The sequence below is a fragment of the Epinephelus lanceolatus genome, chromosome 4 (genome assembly GCF_041903045.1).
Source record: "Epinephelus lanceolatus isolate andai-2023 chromosome 4, ASM4190304v1, whole genome shotgun sequence".
NCBI classification, from domain to species: Eukaryota; Metazoa; Chordata; class Actinopteri; order Perciformes; family Serranidae; genus Epinephelus; species Epinephelus lanceolatus.
In genome coordinates this window covers 1,877,525-1,900,235 of record NC_135737.1, presented here as the reverse complement: position 1 = coordinate 1,900,235, position 22,711 = coordinate 1,877,525, and the positions used below count along the sequence as shown (strand labels likewise).

Below are 22,711 nucleotides of genomic sequence, written 5' to 3'. Positions count from 1 at the left end.
GTATGTGTGTTAGCAACCACAGGGAAGTTTGCATTTTATAATTAAAAAGTTGCACACAATGGCTATTTTATAAGTCACTTTCAGTATTTTAGACTAAATGTTTCAATAAGACTTTTATTAGGCCCAAAATTACAGAATACAAAGAGTTTATTTGCACAGTTGATTAGACAAACTATAAAAAGTTCAGATGATTAAAACATTTTAAAGACATCCTTTTTGGTTTCTGGTCAAAATGTTCTGAGTGTTGAGGGTTTTGTTTGGGGAATGTATAACCCTAGTATATCAAAAATCTTGGCTGTGTATTGGGCTAGGTTTTGTCAGGAATGTTTTGATGCTAGTGCTAATACAGTATGATATCTAAGCTTCAAGAAAAAAATGAAAAAAAAAACTATTAAATCTATTTGGACATTATTGCTGCAAGTTAATATTTCGTACCTTTCAAACTTTCAGAAATTTCTTATATATTCTGGTAACAATTCTGCATTCAAATGAATGGATGATTTGTTCACAATTAAGACATTTTCATGAATTTTAAAATCTCATGTACTCATTCATACTCTCAGCTAAAACTCCTTTCAAACATTTAAATGTTCCACATCTTCCATATTTAAACATTTGACCCTTCTGGAGCTTAGTAAAAATGTTTACACTGGTGTGTCTTGGACAGAAAGCTCACAGCCAGATTAGAGAGAAACTTTCACTGAGACCAGAAATCTCTGTAAGAAAACAGTGCCAGTTTTTCAACCTGCAGCAATGCTCACATTTTTGACACTACACAAACAGATTTCACACAATGAGTTCATCAGGGTGTCCTATCTCTCACAAATGCAATGTAAGTTTCAGGTTTTGACAGGGAAGCAGATATTTAAAAGGTGTGCCTCAACTCAATCTCTATGAAGTTAACCATGACCCAGGAGTCAATCAGCAGTTAGCATTACAATGGCGACCTTGGACTGCAGACAGAAACACAAGTGATTGACATGAGCTAATTTGTGCAGTTCGAGACACACACACAGACAAAGGACTTTGACAGGCTTTTTTAAATTTTTCATTTATAAAATCTTTTCTACTTCTTAATACTGGAATAGAATAGAAATTCCACTCAGACCTAACAAAGCATCTCATCTTTCATGCATTTTAGGTATTATTCAAATTTTCAGTGACATTCATAGTAATCACACCCATTTGCCCTTTCCAGCTATTCCTATTATTTCAACTTTTTGTTACATATTTGAGCTAGCAATTGGCTCTTCTTACATTGAGACTCCAGATGAGCTTGAGTATGCGTGTTCATGGCATCCTGGATGGTTCTTGGTAATCCATGGTTTCCCCCAGGTAGTCACTGTGAGTCAGCAGCTTCAGTTAGAGCTGCAAAACCCTTTAACATGATTAACTATGCACCACTAGCTGTGTTGACCCTACTATCTGTGCAAACACAGCTAATAATGATACCATAGTTAACAATGTTAAAAGGGGTTTGCAGCTCAAATTTTTGCCAATTTCTCACCAGGGCTATCTGGAGGGAGACCAGAGGATGGCCACCATGTTTCAAAAGCAAAGGTGTTGGGTTGGGACAGCGTTACTTGCATTAATCGCAGAGTGAGCAGTGCCACTTGCTAGCTCCCACCAGTGTTGTTGGTGCACAGTGCAGTTAACTAAAGAGTGAGAAAATTACTCTATGGGCCACCATGCATAACCAGTCAAAAGTATTCTTGGCTGTTAATAGTTAACGGTTAAGTGAAGTGTTTCATTGCTTCACGGATGATGAAAAATCCAAGGACTGCGAGTGCTTTTTTTTTTTTCTTTCCTAAAACTGCTATTCCTTAACCTGCTTCACTGATCAAATTTGCAAAGCTTGAAATTAAATTCAGGGAGAAACACTGGGATGATTTTAAAGTTTACTGTATTTATGGTCTTTACAGTGGAAATACAGCCACAGTTTTGAGCACTTAAATGGATATGTGGTTGTGTCTGCCCAGCCTGGTTTAGGCTTCTCATGTGATGACAGTGTATTAGGTCAGTGGCCTGTGAGGCTCTTGGCAGTGTCTAGCGTGTGTAATAGCACGCTGTTTTAAGCGCAGAATGCCCCATTTTTGCATTTCTTTTATGCATTAAATTACAGTGAAACCTGCATTATCACTTGACTAGTGCTTTAATCTGGTTGTTTAAAGTATTTTAACCCATCTGAGGGGATGATTGCTCTTTTGTGCAATTAGTAGCCTTTTCAAAGTGGCGGATTTAGAGCAGTTTTTATTCAAAGTGCTTGAAGCCCAGCGGTGATAGATTAACACTGGAGATACAAGCAGGTTATACGAACACTGATAGCTGGAATAAAAAGAGGTTGGCAGTAGGGTAGGATTCCTCTACAGGCAAATGGACCTGCAAGGGGGAATAATAGAATTTGTTGGATTAAAATAAGAAGAGGGACGGGATGGAGGTTAATGGGTTATTGTGCATTACCCCGTCGCTCATCCTCGCCTTACGTGGCTCTGTGTGACATCCACTGCCATCAACAACATCCCCACCATTACATTAGTGGCCCAGCGTATGTAATATGCCAAATTGCTTTTTCAAAGTTGTTTTCCCTGCACACCGTTATTCATTATATTCATTTCATTTGTTGCTCTGATGTTTTTGTGGAATCACAGTGTCTGCTCTTTTGTTTTAATCTCTCAAATGTAATACCATAAGCTGTGAACAGATATCTGGGGCATATTCACTAGCGAGTCAGCTCACTAACACAGACCTGGACATATTGGAGGTTTGGATGGAGCAGGTGCTTAAGGGATCAGACAATAACAGGTGCTTGTTCATGGGCTGCCATAACATGCAGCAATAAAACCATAGAGGTAGCCTACACAAGCTTAGAGTGATCCAGCACTACTTGAACTGAAAAACTGCAAAACAAACTGAAGTAAACTTTTTTATGTGAAGTATCTCAGGATCTAAAAATGAATTCACAAACACGTTTACTAACCTAGTGAAAGCCTCAGATGAAACCTAGCATCAGCTGTGTATCACCATGTCTATCACAGATCTTGTCAAATTATTTACCGCAGCTGTCTGCCTCATGAGTCTTATGGACTTACTAAGCTTCAGAGTACTGCAGCTGTCTCTCTCTTAAGTGTGCATACAACCAAAGAACCAAGAACCCAAACTATAAGAATGAAATGAGAGCACCCCTTTGTTCACAAAACAGAAAACGCATAACAGCTCACTCTGAGTTATTATTATTATTATTATTATTATTATTATTTTATTTTCATATCATAAAACTTCATTCAAATGTGATATATACCATATTCAGAGTATATACACCAATCAGCCAAAACATTAAAACCACTGACAGGTGAAGTGAATAACATTGATCATTTCATTACAATGCAATGTTCTGCTGGGAAACCTTTGGTCCTCACATTCATGTGGATGCCCCTTAATGCACTCCACTCACCTAAATATCGTTATTGATCATGTACCCCCACTGATTGCAACAGCACCCCTGATGACAGAATCCCACCAGCAAGGCAGTGCACCATGCCACACCACAAAAACTGCTCAGGAATAGCCCAAGGAACATGACAAAGAGCTCAAGGCATTGACCTAGCTTTCAAATTCCCCAGATCCCAGTCTGATCAAGCATCTGTGGGACAAGCTGGAACCCCGGAGGTCCTTTGTCCAGGCCCCAATGGGTCAGAGCCAAGTCCTATCTACGGTGGGGCCTCTGACCTGTCAAGGCATGGCGACAGAACCTCTGCAATTTGACATATTTGGGCATTTTATAAAAAAGCAACGGTATAGTTACTTTTCCAGGTAATTAGTTACTTTTATAGTGCAGTAACTCAGTTTCTAACTGTTATTAGTTACTTTTTGGGGAAAGTAACTAATAACTAATTACTTTTTTAAAGTAACGTTCCCAACACTGTCAGGGAGTGCCGTTGCCAATAGAGGGGTGTATTGGTCTGTAATGGTGTTTGAGTGGGTGGTGCGTGTCAAGTGGCATCCACATGAATGCCAGGACTCGAGGTTCCTCAGAAGAACATGGCATTGTAACAAGACGATCAATGTCATTCACTTCACCAGTCAGTGATTTCAATGTTTTGGCTGATTGGTGTATGTATATATATATATATATATATATATATATATATATATATATATATATATATATATATATATATATATATATATATATATATATAATTCACAATGTGAGCTGGGATTGCACACAGCTCTCAACATGGATGTGGCTGAGGTGGTTACTAGCCGAGAACAACAGCGACAACACTGCTGACAGAGATGATAGTGTAAATGTGGGGATGTAGGGTGAACCAGTTGGTGGGGGCTGCATTTCCACGACAAAAACGTCCAGTTACAGTAGGTCTGGGCAGCAATATCAGTATATATGAGCAGAGTGCCGAGCTATAAAGATTATCAAGCCAGTGGGATATACACACAGGAACTCACATGAACATCCAAACGCAGCTGGAACGTCTACCACATAAAAGAACAGAGAGACTCAGATTACAACACACACTTATGCATGTACATATACATGCATGTACATATACATGCATATATATGCATATAATGGAATATGATGCAGATATGGTGTGTATTCATAAGAGACTGCAATGGGGGTGAAACAATATTTTGCATAGGGCGCTCCAAAAAGCTAGCTAGCCCTGCTAGCTGGTGTGTGGTCTGAACAAGATACAGCTGTCATGGATGAGAGGCAACGCATATTGCCAATGACAAAATGTGATGAACAGATGTCATTGCAACCTTATGTCCCATAGGGCATGAAGAGGAGTCAGTCAGTGGCTACTGATAGTAACATGATTTGAGCTGTTGCCAAGTTTTGACTCCTCATAGCTGACGTAACATTAACATGATCTTCAGCTCATTCACTGTAAAATGCTAGTTGCTGACTCATTAACTAACGTTAACTGTTAATATCAAAGACTTTACCTTTAGCTAACTGATGCCTTTATTGTTAATACTAGCAAGCATAGCTCATTGAATTGGCTTGTCCCTGTTGCAGCTGCGACAATCATGAGGTCAGAAACTGGCAGTCCAGGGTCTGGCTCTCTGCTTGTGTGTGCAATCATCTTTGTCACAGCTCAATGTAAGGCAAGCCGTCTGGCCTATATGATCTACTGATCTACCTTTGCATATTTGTTTGTTCCATACATATTTGCATTATTTAGATGTGCTTTCAAAAAGATTTGTGGGAAAGGTCGAATGTTATTTATTTTGATATCAGTTTCAAGGACCTTGACAACAAAAATCTGTCTCCTTATGGAACTGAATAGTAAAGTAAGATGCAGGAATGCTCATATTATTATGAGTTTATTTTACTTCAATTTAACATTGTAACTTAAGATCCCATGAGAGCCAGTCTTTATGTTTGAAAGCAGATATGAATTACTTCTAACATTATTATCAAATAATTGCAATAATGCTCTCTCCTGTCAAACTGTTATCCCCACATATTCTGAGATATTCACACAGTGTGTCTTTACTAGAAGATGTAAGGAATGAAATAAAAAAGAATAATATAGAAGGCATTCGAAGTTGTGTGTCAACACTGTAGAGAAATACTAGCCATCAGTTACTTCCCATTACTGCATACAAAATCGCAGTATTAACCATCAAGATATGGCAAGATTTTGACATCCAAGTGTTTACAGGTCACCCCAGAGATCAATCATCAATATCCATCTGAAGATAAAATGAAAAATGCAGCAACCTATTACAACTTAAACACACATACCAATAATCGCTATAATTGAGGATTTGGCTGATACTTTTTCACAGATTTTTCCCAAATGACAATGATGTGATTTCACACTGAAAACTGTCCTGTCCGCCTACACTGGAGAAAAAATTAGTGAAAAGACTTAAACACCAGAATCTGTGTCATCTCCTCAGAATCAAAAAACAGCTTCTTATTGACCCCACAAATTTGTATTGATGAGGGATATAGAGATACCAATGTGTCAGCTAAAAGAAGCCTGACCTTAGCACAGACCCAACATTCTGTCAATTTGAAAACTTTCAAGCCAGTTTTGTTAAAAAGTTCCGAAGAAAACAACGAACAACTTTGTTTGGGAGGGGACAAAAAAAAATCCTACAATGCATTGGTAACTTAAAACTTCACTTTGGTGTCTGTATTAAGGAAACTTCCTATCTAAAGTTACAAGTTAACACCTCAACATGTCTGGGACAAAACTGGACATACAACATTTTGTAATACTCATAATGTAATAATGGCTCATAATGTAATAACGCTTCATAATGTAATAACAGAAATGTAATAAAAGTTCAGAATGTAATAATCGGCTCATAATGTAATAAAATCATGAGCGTATGACGTAATAACAGCTTTGTGCATAATGTAATGACTTATTACATTATGAGCCTTACTGGCGCCACTCACAATGTAATAACAGCATAACATAACATAATGTAATAATAGCTCATATTGTGAGAAAAGTGTTGCATTATCATCATTTTTAGGTCAAAACTGCACACACTGACAACGAGAGTGCACTCAAGGGCAGAGGTCTGTGTTTGTGTTTGACTGTGATTTGTTTATAGGTTACTACTTTATTTTGGAACTTGTGCAAGAATGAAAAGAGCGTTTTAGAACCATGTAATAACAATGGACCAGCTCAAAAGCTCTTAAAATGTAAACACAGCCTGTCAGGACACCCAAGTAAAAACAGTCCAAATAAATTTAACTAAACAATATGCATAAATAATACATAACCATAAATTATAGTTGCCAACAAAAATCAAGTCCAGGGGGCTCATTTGTCAGTGACTGTGCCAGTGTTCACTCAGATCAAGGCTTAACGAAGAGAATGGGATTTAAAAAAAAAAGAAAAAGAAAAAAAAGAACAGAAAACTTTACTTCTTCCAATGAATGTCTTTAATATGGACCCATCCAAAGGATATATGTTAAGTCACGATCCAGGCTGTAATCCATCTGGCATTTTGGCTGAAGAGCTGCCTGATATTGGACGCAAGGCCACTATTGCGTCCAGCCACTCTGTATAACCTACTAATACTTATGCAGCAGTCTTCATCCGTCAAATTTAAACTTTCAACCAACTGCTTACCTGCAACAATGAGACAGTGGAAGTGAGCATGGCATTCTCGAAGGCCCAAAATACCTAACACGGGTGCCACCTAGTGGCTCAACTTTATACATCTTACATAATAAAATGTCAGAATGCAATTACGATTAAATAATTCTTGGTTTCACTAATTTAGTTAACTACGCGCTGAAACCCATGCCGTTTGCTTTATTTGCACCTCTAAGATGTAAAAATGATGATAATGCAGCAGTTTTCTCACAATATGAGCCATTATTACATTATTAACTGTTATTACATTATGAGCGACGCCAGTAAGGCTCATAATGTAATAGGTTATTACATTATTACATTACGCGCAAAGCCGTTATTACGTTATGTGCTCATGATTTTATTACATTATGAGCCGATTATTACATTATGAGTTGCAACAAATACAGCTCCACATCCCCAGCACATCCACTGACACTTGCTGCAGACAATTTTCTTCAAGCAGGTCATTTCATCTCAACACGTATGCATAGAGACTATTAGTCTACAACAGTCTGCCTCTTATCAGGCTGTGGTGGATGACACCTCTCCATGGTAAGACGGCAGTAATCTACATCGCCTCAACAGCTCTGTCAGCATCCATACAACCAGTTAGAATTCCCCATCTTGTGAGTGTGTGAAAGTGTGTGTGTACACGTGTATGTTCATACTCTGCCAGGCCATTACAGAGGGTGTTGGCTTAGCAACTGTCACAAACACTTCAAAACCACTCAAGAGCCAGAGACTAAGGCACCTTCGGTGCTTACTTAAAACCTTGCAAAAAACACAACCCAGAAATATCCCATATACTTCTAAAACTAAAAGAAAGAAAAAAACAAGGAAGGAACGAGGTGTGATAACAAGCACACCTGCACTGTGTGAATCAGAATTGGCATTCAAATAAAACTGAAAGAGGTGCCTCCCCAAGCTTGTATCTCACTGGGAGTGTATAGTGTGGCTAAAACAGCTGTAATCCTCTGCACCACCATAATGACTGCAACAGAAACTCTGTTAGCAGCACAGGAGTCGCCACATCACAGCGTTCAATGTGTGTGTTCACGGGTAAAGTAAGAGTGTGTCCTCTTAACCGCAGCCTGTGGATGTTTACAGAGAGAATGATTAAGGACTTTGGTGTGTTTAGATCTAACAGGATGTATGTGAAGTTTGCATGTTTCTGTGACAGCCTGTACATGAAAGGCGATACTGGGTGAGTGACGCCTTTGCACAGTTGTGGGTAATTTGTTAAGTTACAGAGCAGACAAACTTTACAAGACTGACTTTAAAGATGTGAAGCTTCTTCTATCTTGCCCTTTGGGCTAAGGAAGAGTTCTGAGGTTAAACATTGGTCCAGTCATGAAAACATGTTTGAGTGGAAAAATGTATTTCATCATGCAGCTTGCAAAAATTAGCAGTAACCAAAAACAACACTTATGTCTGGCAGTATTTATAGCGTGCATGCCTTTATGACCATTGTTTGAATTTATTTATTTAATATAAGACTCAATCTCTGTGGTCCACCTCTGACCTGTAAATAAAAGAGGTCATATTAACAAGCTTATATTATCAAAAACTCTCCATCCTGTGGCCATCTTCCACATTACATCATGAGTGTGCTGGAACTCATTGAGTTAGCTGACTACACAACCATCATCGGCCTGTTCTCTGGCAACGATGACACAGCTTACAGTGAGGAAGTCAGAGCCCTGACATCTTGGTGCCATGACAACAACCTCCATTTCAACGTCAGCAAAACAAGGAAACTGACTGTGGACTACAAGAAGCAACAGACATAAAGACATGACCCCATCTCAGTCAGTGGGACTACGGTGGAGAAAGTCAGCAGCTTCCTCAAAGGGGATTTATGGTTGTGCGTAGACCCTACGCACGTAGCCTCCACACGTAGCCTCCGCACGTCGCCTATGCAGTTGTGAGCATTTTTACTTCTGCGGTGGTGTGTCTGTGTCACTCTGCAGTTACAACTCCAAAAAACTAGTTGGCAGAGGAGGCTTCTGTGAGGTGCTGTAAAGTTTAATTGATTCAAAACACACCCAAAACACACATTAAATATGGCTTCATGGAGACAATTTCAAACACTAGTACACAAATTGACTTCACTACAACTTGCAGCATTCACAGACAAACACTTGTGTTAATCCGGACACATTTTCCCCACAAGTACAACATGCTAACATTCTACATTGTATAAATTAGCCTAGCAACTAGTGATCTTCTCATATAAAACCAGGGACAAAGGTAACGGCACACAATTTGGCTCCATTGCAACTCACAAACTTCACTGACAAAACAACTGTCTTATATTAAATATGTTTTTTTAAACAAATACACCATGCTAACATTATTAGCACAAGCCTATGGCATTTTACATTGTATGCCAGGAGACCTCCTATATAATACACCAAGCCCCTTTTCTCCTTCTCCCTCTCTCCTTAGTTTCTGAAAAGTTGTTTCTCCATCTCCAGCCTCCTACTGCTGTTATTATTAGTCATACCTCTACTGTTATTATACACATATGATTATTAAATTCACATACATATACAATCATATATTAATACTGTAGGATTAAGTAAATGGACAGAAGTGAGATGGGCCACTCTGAGAGTCAAATGTTTATGGCTTTGCCCGCGGTCTCACCTCAAAGTTAAAGAACTCTTTCACCGTCATCCTGGCATCAAGAGTGGTAAAGGGATCAATTGGAAACCATCTAGATCTCAGTTTGCTGATTACCATCCTGGGAAAATCCAGCGTTTTGACAACTCAGCCAGATTAACTGCCAGACTAAGGTCAGTAACTATGCTTTTAAAGGGATAGTGCACCCAAAAATGAAATTTCAGCCATTATCTACTCACCCTCATGCCGAGGGAGGCTCTGGTGAAGTTTTAGAGTCCGCACATCCCCTGCGGAGATCGGCGGGGGGAGCGGCTAGCACACCTAATGGCTGACGGCGCCCCAGACTAACGTCCAAGAACACAAAATCGAAACCACAAAATATCTCCAACATGCTCATCCGTAATGATCCAAGTGTCCTGAAGCCCCGACATAAAAAGTTGTTTCGAAAAACCTCATATGAACTCTGTTTTTAGCCTCACTGTAGCCTGTAGCTCTGACTGCTTCTTTGTGCTCCGCGCTTACGTGTGCGTGCTTGCATGAGACCAGCGAAAGCATGAGCTATTTCTATATAGTGTGTATGGACAGTGTATATCCATACCTTTAGGAAACTGTCTCCGGTAGGACGAAACGATTTACGGCACACGTCATCTTACCTAGCTGCTTACATTTATAGTGCCTCTTATAAATAGTCGCTATTCCTCCTCCTCGACCCGACATCCGCGGGGAGTTAAAATAGTAGCCTATCAATCATCGGGTAAAAGTTCTGTGAAAGCACTGGACTCACCAACAGTCAGCCACGTCTCAGTCACACAGAGAAAATCCAATCCTCGGGAAGTCAGGAAATCCTTCAGGATAAATGTTTTGCCCGCTAGCGATCTAGCATTTACCAGCCCAATCCTGGCAGGAGCCGGCGGGTCCACAGCGTTAGCTGTCCGGGGAGCCACACACAGAGGCCGCAGGTTGCGCAGATTCACCCCACGCCAGCGGGGATGAGGAGAGCAGGGGCCGCGGGGCTGGAACACCTCATCCGGGCCGACGACAGGTACCAGCCAGGCGTCGAGAAGGTCCAGCGAGTGCTGAGAAATAAAGAGGCGAGGCACCGCTCCATACTCAGTCCAAGAAGCCGTGGAAGTGCTCGCCAAATAGGCCTTCAGCCTTACCAGCCGACCGCTGCGTTTACCCCGGCGGCAGTGGCGCTTACGCCGGAGAGGTGGAGCTGGGGCGCAGCAGAGGTGAGCTGGGATCCCCGATAGGAGCGGGGGCAAAGTTTTCCCGTCTTGTTGTTTGATTCATCCCCAAAACAAACACATGCGCGAGCCAGGTAAGCGTCTTTACGACAATACGCGCTAGAGCTCATGGGAAATGTTGGCTTCATTCCGGCAAAACACTACCGCTTTTGTTCACAGGATCGCCAAAATCAACTCAAAATTAAAGTTCCTTGTAGGGGCTTTAAGTTTCCTTCGACATAGAGTAATGTCGCCCAAACACGCCCACTCAACCTGGTCGGATTATTCTATTGAGCTCGGCCCATCTCACTCACTTTTTCTTTTACTTTACTTTTAAATCACTTTTTACTTTTACTTTTACTTTCCCTTTTTCATTTTTCTCTCTTTTGCTTCCGTTCTTTTGCCATCCTTCCTTCTAGTTATACTCTTTATGCTTTAACCCGTTACGCTCTTATACTCGGTTCCCACGTAACACTTTCTTTTCTTACAATCAAAATTACTTTTAAGTTTTGCTCGCCACGTCCAGGATTGCCTAGTCTGTACTGAGTTTTCCTTTGTTTTCTGTGCCTTCAGTAACATTCTACCTTTGCAACATTTTTTATAATTTATCTTTTTTTTTTTTTTTTTTTTTTTTAATATACTTTATTTATCCTCCTGAGTTGTCATTAACACACAGGTCTGAAATACACACACGGGGGGTTCGGTGCCTTGCTCAAGGGCACCTCGGCAGTGCTCAGACGGTGAACTGGCACCTCTCCAGCCAGCAGTCCATGCTCCATGTGTTAATAATAACTTTGATAAGAATATCAAGCGGCCGACGAGATTGTTTTCAACCATATTATGAGCGACTAGCCACAACCAAATAGAGGAGCTACTATTCGACCAGCAACTCCATCAAAGATTCATCGGATCCAGCGCTGCCAGCCACTTGCCAAAGCTGTTCCCAAAGCAGTGGTTCCTTTCCAAAACCAAGAGACTTTCCACAGCCTAAATTAACCGACGTTTGAGGACCTGGAAGCCTGGGAGCCTCAAAGCGACAGTTCGGGTCCCCTGAGGAGCGTCAGCCTGAGTATAAGCTGCTAAAACGTAGGCAAAACTTCCCTCACCTGATGCAGCCGCTGTGTTGTGATAAGAGTTGATGTTGAATAGGAGACTTAGTTATTTTGGTCTTAATTTAGGTTTCGTTGGTTAAATGGTAGGAATGGGCATCAATTTTCGATTATCAATGATTGATTGTTAAGGATTTTGATCAATCACAAATAATTTTGCTCGATAGTCGTTGTGTTTCCCATACAAAACATCATAAACAGACAGAGGCTCTCATTGCTCTCCAAAGCCTTGGCGCCATTGAAAGACGGAGGTTTCGCTGAAGAGCCTGTAACCCCTGGCTGGCAACGGTTGTAAACACCCAGGGGTGAACTGCGCATGCGCGCCATTCTTCCTCTTTGGCCTGGGGGGGTTGAAGCTCAAAACTGGGGCAGCTGCGGTCTATTGTGGCGACAGTCTGCACTGCACTCTTTTGTTTTCTCTCCTTTGAAATACTCGCTTATCAATTAATCGATAATTGATCGTTAATTTTTTTGATGATCAAATAATGAATTTTGATCGTTTGCCCATCCCTAGTAAATGGTTTTACGTATCACTGCGTATCAATTTATTTACAGCCACATACTCTCTCACTATTGCCAAACTAAATAACTGCCAAAAGTGTTACCTCTTGCCTTAATCCATTTATACATACTGTTGATTTTGTGTCATTTCATATCATCCTCATTCACTATTCGTTTACTCAATTGTTCAACATTTAGCCCTAAATAAATCTTCATTTATCGGCAAGTGGTTGTCTGTGAATATTTATTTTGAACAGGAACTAAGATCAATGTATAGAGAATTCATAACCCTGGTATTGAGATTGATCCATGACTGATAAGTGTACTGACAAATTAATAATTGGTTTTCGGAGTTATTAATTTGATTACAGTCACTTTCCTTCTAAGTGAAGGTGGTGCCCCAAATTTATGACAAGTGCAAACATTTTCTAAAGGTATTGCTCCTACAATATATACTTGCAACATATTGTATCACAATTACCGTTATCATAATATTATTGCTAAAACTAATGTTATTGTAGCTATTGTCATTACTGTCTGCCCTGCATCTCTCTCTGGCTCAGTCTCTCGGTCTCTTTCTGTCTCAATTTTTCTCTCTGTCTCTCTTTATGTATCATTTTGTCATATGGATTACTGCAAATGTGTTATGTTGATCTGTTCTGTACGACATCTATTGCACGTCTGTCCGTCCTGGACGAGGGATCCCTCCTCAGTTGCTCTTCCTGAGGTTTCTACCTTTTTGTTTCTCCCTGTTAAAGGGTTTTTTGGGGGAGTTTTTCCTTATCTGCTGTGAGGGTCCAAAGGACAGAGGGATGTCGTATGCTGTAAAGTCCTCTGAGGCAAATTGGGATTTGTGATATTGGGCTTGATAAATAAAATTGATTGATTGATTGATTGACTGATCACAAAACATTTTTTCACTTTGTGTCAATCCATCTCATCTCTGATGAGCTCAGACCCAGAGAAGTCGGAAGTGTTTCTGTATGTTGTTGATATCTGGCTTTCACTTTGCATGCTAGAGTCTTAACATGCATTTGTAGATGCAGCAACAAACTGTGTTTACTGACAACACTAAGGTTTTTCTGTATTCCCTGTATATTTTTATGATATTATGGATTGCAGATGACAAAATCCATAAATTCCTTGCAATGGCGCATTGAGAAACATTATTCTTTATCCGTTGTTATCCGTGTTTGCCCACGCAGTTTCTTACCAGGTTTTAAACCTTGCGTTGTCCTTGCTTGTGAACAACTAAGCCTTTTGAGGAAGCCCCTTTAATACCAAATTATGACCCTTATCACCTGTTCAACTGTGGAATGTTCCAGATGTTTTTTGAGTATTCCACAACTTTCCCAGATTTTTACTCCCCCTTATGTCATATTAACATACATTTATGTATATATGTAACTATGTACAGTACAGGCCAAAAGTTTGGACACACCTTCTCATTCAATGCGTTTTCTTTATTTTCATGACTATTTACATTGTAGATTCTCACTGAAGGCATCAAAACTATGAATGAACACATGTGGAGTTATGTACTTAACAAAAAAAGGTGAAATAACTGAAAACATGTTTTATATTCTAGTTTCTTCAAAATAGCCACCCTTTGCTCTGATTACTGCTTTGCACACTCTTGGCATTCTCTCCATGAGCTTCAAGAGGTAGTCACCTGAAATGGTTTTCCAACAGTCTTGAAGGAGTTCCCAGAGGTGTTTAGCACTTGTTGGCCCCTTTGCCTTCACTCTGCGGTCCAGCTCACCCCAAACCATCTCGATTGGGTTCAGGTCCGGTGACTGTGGAGGCCAGGTCATCTGCTGCAGCACTCCATCACTCTCCTTCTTGGTCAAATAGCCCTTACACAGCCTGGAGGTGTGTTTGGGGTCATTGTCCTGTTGAAAAATAAATGATCGTCCAACTAAACGCAAACCGGATGGGATGGCATGTCGCTACAGGATGCTGTGGTAGCCATGCTGGTTCAGTGTGCCTTCAATTTTGAATAAATCCCCAACAGTGTCACCAGCAAAACACCCCCACACCATCACACCTCCTCCTCCATGCTTCACAGTGGCAACCAGGCATGTGGAATCCATCCGTTCACCTTTTCTGCGTCTCACAAAGACACGGCGCTTGGAACCAAAGATCTCAAATTTGGACTCATCAGACCAAAGCACAGATTTCCACTGGTCTAATGTCCATTCCTTGTGTTTCTTGGCCCAAACAAATCTCTTCTGCTTGTTGCCTCTCCTTAGCAGTGGTTTCCTAGCAGCTATTTGACCATGAAGGCCTGATTTGCGCAGTCTCTTCTTAACAGTTGTTCTAGAGATGGGTCTGCTGCTAGAACTCTGTGTGGCATTCATCTGGTCTCTGATCTGAGCTGCTGTTAACTTGCCATTTCTGAGGCTGGTGACTCGGATGAACTTATCCTCAGAAGCAGAGGTGACTCTTGGTCTTCCTTTCCTGGGTCGGTCCTCATGTGTGCCAGTTTCGTTGTAGCGCTTGATGGTTTTTGCGACTCCACTTGGGGACACATTTAAAGTTTTTGCAATTTTCCGGACTGACTGACCTTCATTTCTTAAAGTAATGATGGCCACTCGTTTTTCTATAGTTAGCTGATTGGTTCTTGCCATAATATGAATTTTAACAGTTGTCCAATAGGACTGTCGGCTGTGTATTAACCTGACTTCTGCACAACACAACTGATGGTCCCAACCCCATTGATAAAGCAAGAAATTCCACTAATTAACCCTGATAAGGCACACCTGTGAAGTGGAAACCATTTCAGGTGACTACCTCTTGAAGCTCATCGAGAGAATGCCAAGAGTGTGCAAAGCAGTAATCAGAGCAAAGGGTGGCTATTTTGAAGAAACTTGAATATAAAACATGTTTTCAGTTATTTCACCTTTTTTTGTTAAGTACATAACTCCACATGTGTTCATTCATAGTTTTGATGCCTTCAGTGAGAATCTACAATGTAAATAGTCATGAAAATAAAGAAAACGCATTGAATGAGAAGGTGTGTCCAAACTTTTGGCCTGTACTGTATGCTTGTATGTGTATCTCGTGGACTTACAGACATCTGGTTAGTTTAGATACAGTTTGTCAATATGTGTGTATGATTTTGTATATGTGTGTATGATTTTGTTTAGTTGAGTTTTGAGTTTACTTGGAACACCTGCTAGTACTGAATTGATTCACACTTATTCTTTGTGACAGTTTAAAATGGCTCAAAAGGCTCCCCGGGGCTAAATGACCACTTCAAACTAAAGAGGACATACCCAAGATAGATGAAAAGAGCATTCCACTCTAGATTTGGGTGTTGGAGTTCTATTTGTACTTACATCTATCTTTTGGCATTTCCATTCTGCTGAACTCCAAAAGCACCTTTTGATTGGCTGCACTTACTGTTAACAATAAATGTCTGTACACAACACACTTATTCATTTTGTGTATTTGTCCTTCTCTTTTGTCTTTCTCTTTTGTTTTCTTCACAACCTTTATTCAGAAACAAGTTGTGAAGTCCAGTAGGATCTTGGGACTTGTTTTAGTGTGTTAGAGCCCTGAGCAGTTCTGCTTGGATCAAATACTCTCTGTATCACAGTCAACACTGTCACCTAGTGGCCAAAGGCAATACAGTTTTGTATTTAAACAGTGAAAAGGGGGAGACACTGGTCATTGTTAAACATGATACAATAAAAAAGCATCATTAGATTAGTTCTAGCTACTCCATATCCGCCAATTTCATTGTTTTGCTTTGCCATTGCATTTAGGTATGTTTCACTGTATTGTATCAAAATAACTACAATACATTTAAATCAATGTACAGTTTACATCAAATTTATTTTGAGTTGTATATTATTTGTAATTGTCTTTCATCCATTTTTTAAAACACTTTGATCTTTTTTATGATCTTTATAATTTCATTATTTTATTTTTCTGGAAGATTAGTTAGATTATTAGATTAGATATATATATATATATATATATATATATATATATATATATATAAATAAATGTGTGTGTGTGTGTGTGTATATATATACATATATATATATATATATATATATATATATATATATACACATACACACACATATACACACACACACATATATACATATATATATATATATATATATATATATATATATATATATATATATATATATATATATATATGTGAAGGTGCTTGGTTTCAAGCAAGATCACTGCGAAACAAATTTTATTTATTTTGTATAGTGTCGAATCAACCAGATCTGTGTGAGGGCCATGCAGCTGGAAAAGATGGGACTGTGTGAAAGCATAAACAGCCGGGATTACGCACTGGGAGAGCGCAGTCATAGAACATCTTGACTTAAGTACCTGGCCCAACTGCACATGCACGCCGCAATATTGATGACCATTTGAGCGCTTTCATGTTATTTTATAATGTACTGGACATGGCCGCACTGAATACCTGGGTCCTGTACCGGCGCTGCATGGTTGCCAACATGACCATGTATCTTTGCCAAGATGTCAGCAATGTTCATTTTTCTAAGATAAAACCCAGATCTATATCAATATTACCACAAAGTAATTACTGCCATGGTAAAGATTTATATAGTATTCATAACATGACTAAAAGTCATACAGCATAGTAATTGCTGCTTGTAAATCTACGGCCATCTTGACCTTTGGGGAACTCTATTTGTCACTGGACCGGACCTTTGCGCACTATTGAGCAGAGTGGCCATCCATGGGTCGCTGCTCATCCTCATCGTGGTTGTCATCATTGTCATTGTCCTTGTCCACTGTATTTGTCCAAGTCATCTCACCTGGGCTGTCAGCGGTTGTAACTGGCAACGGTGATGTTAGCTCTGAGTTGCTACCGCAAGCTGCATCTTCATCAACGCTGATGTTGTTGTCGGTTTCAGCATCATATCCAGTTGTTGGGGCAGTAAAAAAAGCTTGTAATTTAGGCAGTGCTGCAATATATTTTTTAGCATCCTCTCTTTTTTTCTTTTTATCCCAACCGCTTGAGAGTCGCTTCATTTTTCTCTCAGGTTAGTAGCCTATTTCTCTCGCACTTTTCTCTGTTTACCTCACGTCACCTGCATTCATCTTTCCGGGTTGAAGGTCATGGAATAGTCCATTGTAGTGTGATGGAGGGGTGGAGTGGCGAGACAGATACCAACCACTCATGAATTAGATATGCTGATGCTACTTTGATATATATGTTTTTTATGAAATAGTTATAAGTAAGCTTGACCATGTTAATGAATTTTTCATAGTGGGGGTGGGCTGACTGTTGGGGGCCCCCCAAGGAGGACTCCCCACCGGGGCCTCAGGCAGTTGCCTACCTAAGCCTTATAGTAAAGTCCGCCCTTGCTTTTGAGAGTCAATTAGCCCCTTCGCACTTGTACAAAAGAGCTGTAGCCAAACATTAATCTATAGTGAACTAACTAACAAGGTTAGAGTGTTTCAGCACACATGTCCATTTGAATTTATCATTGAAATGAAACTGATGGCATAAAAGTTCCAAGAAGAAAATGGTGAGGTAGCAGTTTTACGGGCCCATTAGGCATGTGACTTACAGATACGCTCCAGATCTGCATCCCGTCAGCGTAGCCAATCATGAGGCAAAGAGGAGGGTCGGTAGTACCACTGTGCATCTCCATAAACTCTGGATTGCGGGCAGTATCTGTTCAAACAGAAAGTGAGACATTTGGTGAAGTTTAAGTGGAGGATGTGTTGCCGATGTAGTAATATCCTTTATTCCATCATGTCAGTTTTTAATACAGTGCCATCTGAGGGATCACAATTATAGGCATTCAATGTTGGTTTTCAGTCTTGCCCTTTTTATGCAGAGATTTCTCTGGATCCTCTGAATCTTCTGATAATATTATGGATTGTAGATGGTAAAATTAATAAATTCCCTGCAACTGTGCTTTTAGAAACTGTTGACCTGCTTGCCCACAAAGGGTCTCTCACAAAGTGGGGAACCTCAGGCTATACTTGCATGTGAACAACTGGGCCTTTTGAGGATGCCCCTTTCATACACCATCATGATCCTATCACCTGTAACCAACTAACTTCTGCACTTGTGAAATGTTCCAAACAGAGGTTTTTTGAACATTCCACAACTTTTCCAGTCTTTTGTTGCCCCATCCCAACTATTTTTGGAACGTGTTGCAGGCATCAAATTCAGAATTAGTGTATATTAACAAAAACAATAAAGTTTACAGGTTTTCCCACACATTAATTTATTTGTTGAGGCCCACCACAATAACATCTGGCGCCACAAATTGATTTTATTTATTTTTGGAGGTGTACCATTCATTAGAAGCGCTACTGGAATACAAATACCATTCGGTTATTCATTGCACCACACTTTCAGAGCAGGGAGTGTACTCAGGGCACTGACAGAGCAGCAGAATGGCAGGCTCAGTGGAAGTGAAACTTAACTGTTCATTGCACTGGGTCCAAAAGTTTGCATTCACTCACAACTGCAAGAGCTACTGTACATCCATCAATCTGATCAGATCAGTTTTGATCACATGGACCAATCAGTTATCCACCTGAAATTGCTGCTGAGGAAAAAAGAACTAATGAAGAGTTCCACCCGCACTGCATTCACATTCTCTGTTATATGACGGCTGGTCTCATCCTCTGCTCAGAGGATAAGGTGCTCCCAAATGTCATTGCTTTCCCAATTTGTAGACATTTACAGCCACTGTTCTTTCCTTTGAGTTTGCTGCTAATTGGAAGTAGCTGTTTTTTAAAATCTCCTTTAGTGTGGCTGCCAAAATAACACGTAATCAAAATGTCACACCTCCGCCCCACCTGGTCATATCTTTCCAGCTCTACATTTTACACGGACCTTTTTTTAGTGCTGTTACTACCTCTGTTCCTAGCTCAGAGGCAAGACCACTCTGTCCCCCCTTTCTTACCTTATATACAGAATGGCAAGGCAACATAACAGTGCAATGTTCCCACCTTGAACAGACAGTTTAAAAGAGGCTAGACTTACCATTGACGTCAGCTTTGTCAAATCGAACCCAAATTATCTTCTCTTTTTCATCAGTGAGTGGAGCTCCGGTATATGCCTGTAGTTTGAAAGAAAGAACAGAGTGTGGACAAAATGTATACAACAATACCGCCCAACATACCTAATACAACTCTATCATTCAAATTCTGATAAATACATTAGTTTACTAGCCCAATGTATGTTTGTAGGAGAGTTAACAATCAAGAATAGCTGGTAAATAACTTGTATACAGTCAAAGTGTGCATTGTTTTTGACTGGAGGCTCAGGTATGCAAGGTTTATGGTTCATGGTAATGTCAGTGTTTCCCCTATATGCAACTAGCAGCAGCGCACCACTGCTGAAATATGACTGCTGCTGCTGATTTATTTTTTTCTTTTTTTCGTCTTAGCTCTTTAGAAACTACTGCTTATATTATTTAGTGCTACATATCCAGGTCAATTTGCACACTTGTGAGTAAAGCATATAAGAGGAGAGGGCTCCATCTTATCTCTTCATAAACTAAAGTTATATTATTTTGCGCGACGGACGCTTCATATAATAACATAACAATATAGCCTACTATTTATCTGTTATACGGTTAAACATTTCACCTTATAACGTGATGACTTACATTGTTATAATGTGAGACTTATGTCTGAATGAGGAAACGCTGTGCGGAGAAGTTCTACTTCATGCTTGGGTTGAGGCATGGCAAGATTCCGCTGTTATGAGCAAAGTGGATGATATTGTGATAAATACACTTACACTAGGAAGGATTTTAAAATGCATGGGGGGGCTCTAGGCTGCGACCGAATAGTCACCATTTCTGGAGTCAGTGCGAGTATTTTTTACAGCTACTAGCTCGTGCGTGACCTGCAAATTTGCGGGCGTTTTTATTTCATGTTGTAAAACAGGGGAGCGAGTCCGCCAGTGTAGGTTAATGTGTGTGAGAAGGGGGAGAGTCAGAGAGTGAGTGATGGTAACTGCGAGGATCACGTCACCTTCACTCATCAGTAGGCTCATTCCAGATGAACTGCACCGAGGCGGTGACAAGCTGCGGTCAGGTTTTGCGGACTGAACCCTTGCAAACTTCAGCAGTACGTAGTGTGAAGTGTTTACTGACATAACGTAAAATCTGCAAGGGCAGAGACTGCATGCAACTGACTGACAGCCCTCAAGATCGTTTTACCCGCTTGCTGTGGAAACGTTAAATTTTCACTGCTGTCATATAAGTTGATGAACAGTGCCTACTCATCTGTCCCTGCAGATAACAAGATATAAATCCCACGTATAGCCTTTTTGGTGACTGAACAAAAATGTATTAATACATCTCTGTATAACAGGCGACACACCAGAAATGTTTGTAATTAAGTACTATAACTCAATAAACTGGGCATTACTGGCCTTCTTCTGTTGATTTTTCAGACATTTTTCAGCCTGTTAGACTGCACAGCCTGTTAGGCTGCAATAATAAAATGTATTTTCAGTCCCTCTACAGCCTAGATTTATACATATTTCTGTATCATAATGTGGTTGAATATTATTTCTAGCCTATACATTTCAAGCAACATTTTAATAGACCTAACTATCAATTATACACAGTTATATCAGTTTGCTGCTGCAGACTACAACTACATAGCCTAAATAAATTGTGTCTGACTATAAGGTTAATATTTTCAGAGGGGGAAAAAACAGTTTTGATTAAAGATCAGTTGATATAGTCAGGGCTTCACATCTGTACAGATGCTACTTTAAGAATCCTCACATCCCACTGACCACAAGTCTGTGTAATGCTTAATAATTTAATAATTAAAACCGTCCAATGTTAATATATAGTAGATTACATATAGTTTATGATACAGTTAAAATGGCCAAAAATGTGAATAACTGCATTGCAGGAGGTTTTAAGGCGTGCCCCTAAATTTTCTGCTTCTGCTCCTAAAATTGTTCAGTTAGGGCTACAGTGCTCCTACTAAAAAAAAGTTAGTCTGAAGCCCAGCGTGGGGTTGTAAAGAAGAATGAATGAGTCGGACCCTCTGGAGGTAGCGTCATTTCTCATAGATCAGCTGGAGGGGTATTATTATTCAACTGACGTTCGTTCAATGAATGTCAATTGTTTTAAAGATTATACTTTTATTATGTTCAACAAAATTGTATTATCCTAAATCTTGAGACACCTCATATGTAAGCTAGACGGACATTTCACCAGCTCATTACTGTGCACAAATGTACTGTGTGCACTTAGTCCTAAAGAGCCCTTCTGGTGTCAGTAGATACATAGAAACATCCCAGCAGGCTGTGCTTTGCAAGCGTACAAAAAGTTTTGCACGTGTGAAAATTTTTTTACATGCCCATGCTTCACCTCTGCTGCTACAACTACATCCTGAGGGAAACACTGAATGTACTTAATTCGATTCATTTTTTTCTTTTCCTTTTTTTATTCTCAACACAAACGACCATACTGATTTTTTTCTTTCTTTTTTTTCTTTTTTTTTTGATGTTGTAAGCTCATTACAATATTTTAAGTGATTTCTTTCATGTTGCCTTAGTGTTCTGTTATCTCAAATATGATTTGGAATTTACCTTACTGAGATGTGACACTTGACTGACACAGATAATCCGTCACAATAAACATTTGATTGCTATTGTTTTGTCATCTTTACACACATTTTAGATGTTATAGCAAAATGAGGCAGGGAGTCTTATAAAAAGTCCTATTGGTACATTGATTTTTCTGGCACCTTTGCTCATCGGTGCTTTTTTCCCCACACCTGACTCTTCATTCTCACCATGGCTCACAACTGCATTACCAGATATCAAAACATCATTCTAATAAAACTATTTAAGTTTTAAGACTAGTGCTGTGTCTCCACTCCATACTACATACTCATAGTATAAAGTATATAAAATATACTAATAAACATGTTATAGTTAATATTTTTAAAAAAAATCAATGTGGCTATTATACTAACTAGGGGTGGGGGAAATTTCCGATTCTTAGATGCATCGCGATTTGGACGTGGACAAATCTGAATCGATTCACAAACGTCCAAATTTCGATTAATTGGAGTAATACAGAAGGTTCTAAATGATGCGGAACTAAGAAGCGCA

The 22,711-nt window shown here is 39.7% G+C and overlaps 1 protein-coding gene across 8 annotated transcripts in view; it reads right to left on the bottom strand.

Moving 5' to 3' along the window:
* bcas3 (BCAS3 microtubule associated cell migration factor) overlaps positions 1–22,711 on the bottom strand; it is an 877,760-nt gene that overhangs the window by 830,700 nt on the left and 24,349 nt on the right. For all 8 annotated transcript variants that reach the window (XM_078166843.1, XM_078166844.1, XM_078166849.1 and 5 more), the window contains exons 4-5: positions 19,604–19,679; positions 18,168–18,274 (exon numbers count right to left, since the gene is read on the bottom strand). In XM_078166843.1, coding sequence (XP_078022969.1) covers positions 18,168–18,274; positions 19,604–19,679 — 183 coding nt within the window. The remainder of the gene's footprint in view (positions 1–18,167; positions 18,275–19,603; positions 19,680–22,711) is intronic.